Raw genomic sequence first — 12,274 nt, forward strand, 5'->3', positions numbered from 1 at the left:
AACGAAGCCAGACCATTTAAATTACTTCAGAGCACAAAATCAGAAACGAGAACATTCTGGTTTGCAATCTAATAATATCCACGCAAAGCAAAGAAATCAAAACACTAATAGTAATAAAACTGTAAAAATACCAACACTGCAAACTCAAGATTACCTGTGTTAACTGACACTTTCTAATGTCAAAATATTCAAACTGTGGTTGGAAAACAGAATAACGAAAAGTAAAGTGATGTCTTCTCGCTTCAAAGCACATTCGTTAACACATGTCTAATAGGCAAAAGTGCCATAAAGACACACTGAATTAGAATACATTGTACAGTAAAGCTTGACTTACATTATAGATTGACTCACTGTCGACATCATCTAACTTTCAAAGTCTTCTTAGATTCGAGGTTGTATTTTATTTCAGTACTTCATAACTGAAGATTGGTATTGGCAGAAGAAAACATTAAACCGAAAATAATCGCTGAATGTGGCACTGAACACACAAAACCTCGAAATACACACACACAAAAAGCACATGTACATATGTATGTGCATTATAAGTTATATTTACTTGATGTGATACAAAATTAACTTTAAAATTGCATGCAAATATTTAATAGAAATAAAATAATATAACTAGAGTGATATTATAAATACAGTTGATTAAGTAAAATTTCAAACAAATTAAAATAAATTCTCTGTATTCATTACTAAACACATGTATAAAAATTATTATTTAATTTAGTAAACTAATCGAGATGAATTTTAATTAATAATGAAAATCAACAAATATGCTGAATGTTTATTCTATTTATTAATTATAATAATTTATTAAATGATAAAGTTATAATTTATAATACCAATCAAACATACATATAGGAACATACTCTCATTTTTACACACACACACACACACACACACACACACACACACACACACACACACACACATATATATATATATATATATATGCTTGAAAAAGTTTATGAACAAAATATCTATAACCAATATTTATAAAACTTAATGTTTTAATTATATGTACCAGTATTCAATATCAATCACTAAAGTATATGATTTAAAAGAACATATATATAATTTTTAATTTTATGTGGCATTTTTTCATCCTGCTGTGCATGCATCGTAAAAATTCATTCTCATCAATTGTCGTGAACGAGCCTAAATTAAAAAAGAAAAAGAAAAGAGGATTGGAGTTTACAATACCAAGCCTGCATATGTTATGACAAAAGATAAGAAGTAACTCACTTTAAAGCTGCAAGTAGTGTAGTTGAGCAAGCTTGTACACCTGGTCCCTTCTAGCACGCATGCTTCTGCCACGCCACACAGCAGTGCACTTGTAGCTTGTCTCAAGTTGCCTGCTTCATCCCACACCTACTCTAGTTTATTACAGAGCTGTCCAGATACAATAAAATCAAGCGTACGTATGTGTTCCTCTGCCTACTGTAGTGAAACCCCCCTCTCCCCTCACAAAATAACTGAATCTTACTAGTAAATGTCATAAAAGAGAGCTTTTGATCTTTGAAGATTTACTGGAAGAGGGAGGTGCTATGAAAATGCAAAGAAGTGATGTACAACACCTACTATGCACCAATAGTCACTGAGCAGAGACTTGGGCTGCACACAAGAGAGATGCTGGGAAGATCAGAGCAATAGGTATAGAGTTTATGAGGAGTATGTTGGCAGTTACGAGGCGGCGAGACAGGATCAGGAATAAGATGGTGCAAGCAAGAGCAAGAGCACAGGACTTGAATGAGATCATTGAAAAAGAAAGAATGAAATGGTATGGCCATGTCCAGAGAATGTGAAAAGAGAGGCTGCCTAGGAAAATGAATCCCCAAGAGCAGATGGTTAAAGAGTGCAGAAGATTGAAACAATGTGAAGGAGGAATGGTGGATAGAAAGAGGAAAATGGAGGATTTTACCTTGCTGAACTGGCCGCAGGCTGGAAGCAGTTGATGATGATCATTATAGATTTAATATGGCTGCAGTCAACATAATTCGTGAATGGTCATGATTAGAGACCTGCAAAATTCACGGATTCATTGTCCTCTAGGATAGACTCCACAGTCCTTTAAATACTCGCGGAAATGACACCTGATCATTGGCTACTGACGCGTGAGACGTCTTAACTAGGCTGTCCGTAATTCGGCACTTTCTTGGTTTAGTGTTTCCCATTGGCTCACAGTTCCCCGGATAAAATGTGGGCCAATCGCAGAAGCGGTACGAAGGTATAGTTGTTTTGATGCTAGCCTATCACGAAATGAATCCGCGAATTTTGCATGTCTCTAGTCATGATGAAGTGTTGTTATTGTTTACATGGTTACATCATAAAAGGGTAACATTTTTGCTCACACTGTTTTTGCTGTGCTGGCATACAAATTTTGTTCGATGGTCACCTATCCATCAGATCTGGTTCATTACTCATTAACTGAAGAATTGAAGTTTAAATAAAGCATCTCACCAGCTGGATTATGCAGCATATAGTCCCGTGCTGATAGAGCTGGTAATATTCCTCTGTGGCTGAGATTGATTGTGATATGCTTGTGCTGCAAGCGTCTTAATTTTGCTACCAGCGCCTGGCGTGGCTCAATGTCTGAGCCAAGATACTAAACAAGTAGTTCAGAACACACTCACTGTAGTCAGGAGGTTCTATTGTCTAAAGACTTTGTGCGTAACCGAGCATTAACAAAACCCTTATCTATAGGTTTTACAGCTGATTATCTTTTACTTATTTAATTTTGTACTACTGGATGAGACTTGGAGAAACTAAACACAGTACCTAAGCATATCTAGACTGCTTTGTTCATAAAAAAATGATTTTCCAGGGTGGTCTCATTTCAAGGGCCTACTACAGTTTAAAGGTATGCATAGCACATATTAAGCAATGCAATGGCTTAATTCACAACTTGCAAAGATAGTGTTGAGATTTTTTTAAAAAATTTTTACTTCACCTATGAACATATCTGATAAGATATGATTTTAAAGCAAACAAATATATCTACCTGTTAAAAATGAAGCCTTATTAAATCACAGATGTGTGCAAGATATTTTTTGGGAAGACTTTGCAATTGCATGGTCAGCCAGTTAGTACTTGGATTTTCATTAATATTTACAATCTGCATGTTAAGTTCAAACTAAACTTTTTAAATTTTACCTACGTACCAACAAAATTCAATAAATACATTTATTTGGCCAATATTACAACTGTTCAAATACATTAAATTTAATGACATATGCTGCACACAAACACACTTATTAGAGCATGTAAGAGTTCCAAGAAATTGACGATTACTGCCATACACCAAACTTATTTAGTACCTTTATCTCCACTTGACCACACAATGTTTCCTGAAACATGCAGCAGCCTTCATAGCATTGAACACAGTCCATGGCAGACAATAGTTTTCTCTCTTTTAAATAAACTGCAGATTAGATGCTCACAAATATGTAAAATTCATGGTAAAAACCAAACTTTTCCAAATCATGTACATAAATGATAACAGATCACAAGCATCCATCTCAATTAAAAATTAATACCAGCTTATTTCCACTTTAACCTTCCATACCATTTATATCTATACAGCACAAAAGTAAAGCGTAGAGCAAAATAAAATGAAGTACCTACGTAGTAAGTGATCTGTCCATAAACTAACAATAAATATTTCACAATACATAGCGACACTAATTTATTACATAAAAACCACATACAAATTACATTATTTAAAAGGGAACGATCTACACACAACTGTTATTGGTTACATTCAAGCTCTAAGAAAAACATTCCTCTTGAAAATTGACATGCACATACTTCCAGGAAACAAAAAACATAATTTTTTTTATCATCTGCACTAGTCTAGTCTAAAACACAAACATAATAGATTATTTTCCTACACTCCTTTGTCTATATTTCTCCCTACTTGACATTTAGTTTAGTTCACACAGCAGCAATATATGATTTTTTTAATATTCTTATTTACTTGGCTTTGAATCTACCTATTTGACAGTCTAAGACTAGAAAAAAAAATTGTCCTGTAACACCTTTCAAAAAATTTAACTCAATGTAAAATAAATAATACAGCACCTACATAATCACATGACAATGCATTAATATATACTATCAAAAACTTATGTTCTAAATTTTAATAATATGAATTCAAAATTTTTTAATAACATTTAAATTTGCTCTACATTGTTTAATTTGACTAAACAAGGACTCCTGTTATCAAAATAGAACTTTTTAAAAGATTTTTTTTTAAAATATTGCAGCATACACATTAAAAGTTTACACAATAATTATATCAGCAGACTAGAAGCACATGACACCCAGCAGAAAACCAGCTGAGGTGAGTAAGCAGGATAAAGTACAGCTGTTATCTACACCCACCAATTTTACACTCACCTACATTCAGCTCAATTTTCTGTGGTCCACACACAACTACTGCAGTTCTACAGTACACACTACTTAAACACTATACCTTTACTAATACCTTTCACATAAAAAATAGAAGACATATAATGTTTATATGGGATGCTATGAAAGTACAGTCTCTATAAAAAAAAGAGGGTCCACAATACTTACACTGAGTTCTTCATATGTTAATTACTACATAAATGATCTTGTGAAGAACATCACCAGACTTCTTACACATATGCTTCAATAACTTCTGGTTTATATTCAACTTGAGGAGAAAATACATGCATAATATTCTAAATGTAAAGGTACATAATTACACTTCCATTATTAGCTGCTGCTCCCATAAATAACAATGTACAAAAGCATATACTTAAAAAATAATATAAACTGTATCAAAAAATTAAAGTAATTCTAAAATACTTGTTTTAAGCAATATATAGCACAATTAAATTAAAAACACCAAAAACATTTTTTTTTGAGGAAACTATAGCAATGACAATCATCTTGTAACTATATAACCAAGATATATACAGAATGTTGAAAAATTTGTTATGCATACATACTAGCTGGATAAGTACTAGTTACCATTCAAAAGTGTGCTCAGTACTCAACCGATGAAGCGCTAGAGGGCGGTACGTGCTGAGTTATGAAATTATTAAAAACAAGACAAAAAGCAACAGAATGACAGGACACACTTATTGCATGGCCGACACTCTTGCCTACAGCTCGAAAAAGAATCCCTTTTGCAGAGATGTTTGTGTAGTCGCTTGCATCTGGCACCTTATTGGAAAACTTTCTTGGAGCAATCTTTGTGCTTCCCTTGCACTGCCGTCCCCAAGCCCGTACATGCAATGCATGTCGGCTTTTCCTTGATTAGTGCACGCATCCATCTCATTGGACATTACAGCAAAAATGACGATGGTTACTGTGACGGTTACGTTTGTATAGTTTGATGGAAAGCGCACTTTAGTGCTTCCTCAGTTGAGTTCTAAGCATAAACTGTAGAGTGACTTGTACTTGTCAAGTTGCATTCTATCACCCCCTGATGTATGTCCCACAAATTATGAAACATTCTATAAGCAGCACAATATAACTAGAATGTCTATATTCCACACAAACACATGACCTGTAAAAAAATTATTGTATCCCATGCAAAATTAGAACACACCTAGAGTAGGCAGGAGAAAGCACTTAAAATTATACGGTTAATGTACTACCACAATGTGTATTGAGCTATGTATTCTTTACCTAGGTGAAAAAAATGAAATACAACCATTTTTGATGTATGTGCTTTTCTACTGCTGACCCTGGCTATTATCTAGATGAGCAAAGAAAAAAAGGCGGCCCGCGGGCCACATACTGCCCACCTAAGAAATATTATTACTACGTGTACTGTCGTGTATTAGCCATCTTTGTTTGCATGTATGAAGAATAAAGTTGTCAACTGACAGTGTTTGGGGGCCGCAGTATTCTCACAGAAATTTTTAGAAAATATATTTCATATTCATGTAATCTATATTTTGTTCAATAAAAATTATTTTTATAGTTTTAAATATTATTTTCTGTGAATGATTTTTTTTTTGTTTCTTCATCACTGCTATTTTTAAAAGACTTGTTTCTTCACCAAAAGTAAGATTTTTCAATAATTTTTCTCTGTTCAGAACACATATTACATAAAATTTGTAGTAGGAAAAGTGTCAAAAATTCAGTGTGCCTGGCACTCAGATTAGTTTTAAAAATGATATCTGGCCCTCACTGCCAAAGCAAATAATGAATACAAATTTTATCACAAGTACAGGTATTTAAATGACTTTAACAAAAGCGAAGCTCCCTCATTGGTCATCCTTGAGGCTGTTCATGAGGTCCCTCCTCCTGATCTCGTCGAAGTGCGCCCTGTGTGTGTGCTGGAAGCACTTGAACGTCAGCAGGTCTCCTTTCGTCGTAATGCGGGCATGGCAGCCGTGCCGGTTGTGGTCCAGGCAGCGCCAAGAAACAGTCCCTCTCACTTTCCTGTGCACATTGTAAATGAAGTTGTTGCAAATCATTTCCATGTTACCGCGCTTTGTCTTAATGATCCGCGCCGCACCTACAAATGACCAGGAATCAAGGTTTAAGACAACTGAATCCACCAATCACAACAAGAAATTGTAGTTGAGGTTCTGCTTCACTTGTCATGTTGAATTTTTGGATTTTTGATAGTTGAAAATGTGAAGAAATATTTCAAAAATGACTATAGAATATATTTGATATATATTAACTAGCTGGGGACACCCAGAAAATGAACTTCTAGTCATTAGTCAAGTGCAATTAGTCAGACAAAATTTTTAACTATTCATACTTGTTCCACTTTTTACACATCATAGATAACAAGTAGTAGACTATGTGTCTGGCAACAAAATTTGCTCATAACACAATTTGCAATTGAATCCTTACATAGTGGAACTCCCAAAAAAAAAAAATTATCATAGATAAAAAATAATGGGATGAAAATACAATCCCCAATATGACAGGAAAAGCAGAGCCTTAAGATTATAACAACATGCAAATAAAAACCTGTTGGTAACCATGCATGACTAACTCCACACTAAAATACACAACATTTTTTTAAATGGAACCTTTTAAAGTATTTTTGGTATTCCAAAGATCTCAGCAAAGGGTGATGGTAGTGATTATGCTACAGCATACTGAAAGTTGTAGAATGTTCTGGTACTGCAAGAAAAATGTTCATCAAGCAAGGTTCGCATGAAAGCTGACGGAAAATGTTGGCCGTGTTTACGCTAAACTCAATTATTAAGGTCTGGCTCTACAAAATGTATGCTTCTGCATCAGGGTCACAATATTCACACTAAGTTTCAAAGGCAACAGATACTTGTAGCATAGTGTCCAATATCTACTTTGATCAGACAGTGAAAATTCAAAGCAAAAATAAACATGCAAATCAGAATGATGTAATCAGCAAATATAGCCTTAACAAGACATTCAACAAATCACTTGTGTACATTTTGTGATAATTTTGTTTAATGGGGATGGCATATATATTTTATAGTTCCCAGAAAAAATTAATTTTGAAAATTTGAGGAAAAAGATAAATGTTTATACTTTATATAATTGTTTGGACACGATCGAAAAAAAAAGTAATGAGCAAATTAATCTGTTGTAGGAATGGGGAGTTGAAAAACTTAGGTTGTCAGCAATGGCTGCTAAAATATGAAAAATTGTTTAAGAAAAAAAAAAGTGTTTTCAATGCTACAAAATTCCAGACTCCCGGGCAAGCTAAAAATCTCAAACATAAAAGCAGAATAATTTACATAAAGTAGACATGCAATAAATTATCCAGCAATGCGAGAAAAAAATATGAATAAATATTCGACATAAGATACTGTAAACAAAGGTACCAGTACATATGTACTGGTCACTATGTTAGGCAAAAATATACTGTAATATACATAACAACCGATTAATTAATTTGATTTTGGTGCATGGTTTACCAAAAATTATCTCAAAACTATATTTGATTTTCAGAAGTTTTGGTCATTGGAAACGAGCTCAAAAATTATTTCTTAAAATTCTTGAATATAGTTAAAATTAATAATGTCGAAAATAAATGAAAGCAATTTAATTTTTGGCTATTCAATTCCATTGATTAGCACAAAAAAAAACCATTCTATAGTAAGAATTTAAGTTTGGGTCATCAAACTGCAGAATTTACATATACAAAATAAGAAAGCACTTGAAAACTATTTTCATTTAGTGAAAACCTATAGCACATGTATTGTATTCAGCCTGTGAGAAGTCCATTTTCTTCAAATTTCCTAAATACATGGCAGCTAAAGCTGTGATGTGAATTACTGTGGAGCTCAATATTTTTCATACACTTGCAAAGATTTTGCTACAGTATTTCTGTTGATTTATTCTCTCATCAGACAAAGAGTTAAATTTCAATCTGGGTAGAAGTCATTTTTGCTTCCAACACTGGACACATGGGAAATCAAAGAGAGTTATAAGGCAAAATACATTCATACAAATGTTGCAATTTTTAAAATATTGCAGAACTTTATCAAAGCAATGATTTATTAATGAGATTTAAAATCAGTGCACTTGTTTCAAAATTTGAAGAAAAGTTTAAAAATCATCACACATTCAAATTATAAAGTTTTAGATAGCTTAGCTAAGTGGTTTGATGATGTTATAAGATATAAACGCCATATTTTGTCCAACAATACTGTCAAAGATGAAAGTTTTACAGTGTGACAGGTCCATAATTTGAGAGAAATGCTTCTCAAGAGTCAATGCACTGCACGATGCCATCCAGAGGCAGTGTCTGAAATGAGTTGATTAGCAACTGGCAGTGAATAGCAGTTTCAATTAGGAGGCTTAAAGTATTCAAAAAATATTTTTTCGCAGTATACTCCCAAAAGAAACTAAGTCAAAAAGCGACAAAACTGAATACGTTAAATTTATAAATTTTTTTATGAACAATATTTTAGTTATTGAGACTAGGTCACAAGTGAGACATTTTAATTTCTTATCTACTGATTGAGATACTGAATTGGGAATTTTTTCGAGTTATACTTCTCTGCTAATTACTTGACAGAAAATAATTTAATCTCTTTTTGCTACTTTTGGACTTGGGTCACTTTTGGCAAGTATACCAACATTATATTCATGAAAAGATTTGGTTTAAATATTGTTGAATAATTTGTTACTCGACTTGACACTAAAAAAAATGATTTTTTGAATGAGACATTACCAATAGATAAATCAAGTAGAACTCGTTTAAAAAAAATATAATTGAAAGAAAAAAAAACATACATTATTATATAGCTACAGAGGTAGTAATAATTTTCTAAAACAATACTGTAAGTAAACAAGGAAGTAGAGCTTAAAATAAGTTGCTTAGAAAACCACTTTGAAATCTCCTCGAATATGATACATATACACATATATTTAAATCATGATTTTTCACTACTGATAAAGAAAAATCTTGTGTAATCATTTGCTACTTCAGAACACATTTTTTTCTTCATAAGTTGATGACTCCCATTCTTGCTATTTGTAAACTTGTTTACAGTTAAAATAATGCAACAATTCTTAGCAGCATTTTTTAAAGTCACTATAACAAAAATACATATAACACATTATATGTTAAATGGATCTTTCTTACTAATTAAATATTATACAATTGATTATAAATAATTATTTTCAGTTCTAGTAAGAAGATTTCTGAATACCAAAAGTCTTGTTGGTCTCCTGGCAGGACAACCACTGGTAAGAGACAATCAGGACTTCAGTACACGGACAGGAAGACAGCATGCCAACATTCTTAAAGAAGGCTCATGAAATAGAGCAACACAGCAATGTAGCCCATTTCACTTGCGTTGAGCCTGAGCATAAACTAATACACAAGGTCACTAGCCCAAGTTACGCTGCATCTTTACTCACAAACACTTCTATGCACCGAAGCAAAAGCCACTGCTGTAAGGTTCAAGCCTCAGTGAACTCTGTAAAACGTAACAGCAAAAACATAGAATTCTGCAAAAAAAATTAACTATAAAATTTTAATTTCATCCAGAGTTGTATCACAGATAAATCCATAATAACCATATCCCAACGAACATGAATTATGCTTCAGAACTTGACTTCATTAACAGGACAACTTGCATGACGCTAAGACGTCAACACTTTAGAAAACATGACATACGATTTACAACTTGACTTCAATACATAAGAGCTTAAACTGAGGCTACAATGCCAATATTTTTAGCAAACACTAATTATGTTACATTTGACAACTTTACGAAAACAAAACGGTTATAGAAGCTACAATGTCAATAATTATCTCAAACGGCTAATATTCTGTTTGACAAATTCACATGGCTTAAACAGACCTCAAAGTTACAAATAGCCCACAACTGATGAAAACAGGCTATTAGGTGTGGAACAAACTTTGTATAACTGACCAAAAATCAAACAGTTCCAAAACTAAAATGCTGTGCATTAAAGTGCGGAGACCACAGCGGAGAAAATACAATAATTTAAATTCTACACGACAGTGAAGAGCAAAAAACATTAAAAGTGGTTGTCAATTTACAATTGCTACAAGAAACCACAATACAAAAAAAAATATTCCTGGATCACAAGAGCTAGTGAGCCTGCTATCACAGTTCATTTGACCGAGTGCAAATCCTACTGAACATTATCTCTCGAGGCTCAGAAAATCCAAGATCTTAAAACATTCCTAGGCCAGCATAATCTACACAATCGACAAGCTGCCAGACAAAAAATGGAATCACCCTAAACCTAGCATAGAAGAAGAATTAAGCCATGTGGCTTTCAGACTTAAGAGAAAATGAGTTAAAAATTATTAAAACATTCTGAGAGCAGGGTCCTTCCTGCAAAGTTACACACCATCCTCGCATCAGAGAAACTTAAAGCCAAGAGGCTGACCTTAGCTCAGACTATTATTTAAAGTTCATGTTGTCAGTTCCAGGTGTGTAGCCAGAAGGGCAAAGCTCCCAGACAAAACTTAATAAAGCACCTTAAAAAATTCATTGTGCATATGCACTAGATAACTCATTACCAGGCAACCAAGGATGAGGGAGGAACAGGGGAGAGACAGGAGGGGAGGTAAACAAAACATAAGTCTTGTGGCCGGGCTGAATTTGTGTCGTTCAAATGCTTGAAGTTGTAAGAACACAATTCTTATGTAAGTAAATTATTTTGTTTCTCTATGCCCAGGATTAGAGTACTTAATGTCTCAGAAGTGTGATGTTTTGCTCTTTGACAGACTATTCAAAAAGTGTGTAACTATGGACAGCAAATTGAGTATTAAGTGGCTTTTTACTGTGCAAAATTGTAAAAATAAGAAAGTTTGGAAGAAAATGTTTAAAATTTTAATATCTTATTGTATAGCAAGAATACAAATCTAGCTAATGTGTGTGTTAGTAAAGAGTATAGGAAAAGGAAGAGTATTACCAGTGGCATAATATTTTTTCTTTTGGTAATAAAGATGGGCATGGATTTAATAAGATAAGTATTTACTATTTATTTTATGCCTGAAATAAGACATTGGTTCACGAGGAATTTCGGTAAACTGGTAATCTTGATGTTTAGACTGAGAATTATCAAATAATCCTGCCTGTGATTCATGATGGTGTAAATTTTATCAAGACACATTTCATTCAAACTTACGTTTATCAGGAATAAGCTACTGACATCGTCCGGGCCTGCGGCCCCTTTTAAGTCCGATATGCCACCGCCCAAACACCACCCACCCTCCATTCAAACCTCCCGCCTACCCGTGAGTACGTGTGCGTGCGTGTGTGTTCGCCCGGCAAGAGGGCGCTGTCGAGTCAGTGCGCCGCACCCCTAAAACGTAATTAAATATAATTGTGTTATTTGTTTTTATATCCCCCAAGTGCAACGTGACGGCAGATCGGCCGGGAGGGTTTTATGTACTTTTAATTAAAATAAGGTATCAAAATATAATAGCGTTTCCGGACATTCCCGAGGAAACCCAAAGCCAGACAATAATTAAATGTTCATTTTAATAATTGTAATCTGTAGTATTCTTTTTCATTAGTCAGAAAATGTCACATAATTTTTAAATCATTATTTTCATGTTTCTTTAGTTTCCCGTGGCACGGATTCATAAATATCTTTAACGGTAATTGTTTCGGCGGGAGGACGCCATGTTAGTCGAGCCGAGCCATGATCTCACCCCAGTCCGCCGCCATCAATGACCGAGAGTAGACGCGCCAGCACTCCGGGGACCTAACCGCTTGTTTTCACCGCCAAGTAATTCTGGTTAAATTTAATTCTTTCTAAATCGTTTTCTTTTCGTCCTCGGAGCTCCTCT

General features: G+C 33.9%; 1 protein-coding gene across 19 annotated transcripts in view; it reads right to left on the reverse strand.

Moving 5' to 3' along the window:
• LOC134546235 (protein bric-a-brac 1-like) overlaps nt 1-12,274 on the reverse strand; it is a 284,962-nt gene that overhangs the window by 96,086 nt on the left and 176,602 nt on the right. Inside the window, exon 6 of one of the 19 annotated variants that reach the window (XM_063388898.1) lies at nt 1,102-6,502. The exons of the other annotated variants lie outside the window; for them this stretch is intronic. Within the exon in view, the coding sequence (XP_063244968.1) occupies nt 6,249-6,502 (254 nt within the window). The 3' untranslated portion in view covers nt 1,102-6,248. Of the gene's footprint in view, nt 1-1,101; nt 6,503-12,274 lie in introns of those variants that run through there. 19 annotated transcript variants of the gene reach the window in all.

Source organism: Bacillus rossius, chromosome 1 (genome assembly GCF_032445375.1).
Source record: "Bacillus rossius redtenbacheri isolate Brsri chromosome 1, Brsri_v3, whole genome shotgun sequence".
Classification (NCBI taxonomy): Eukaryota; Metazoa; Arthropoda; class Insecta; order Phasmatodea; family Bacillidae; genus Bacillus; species Bacillus rossius.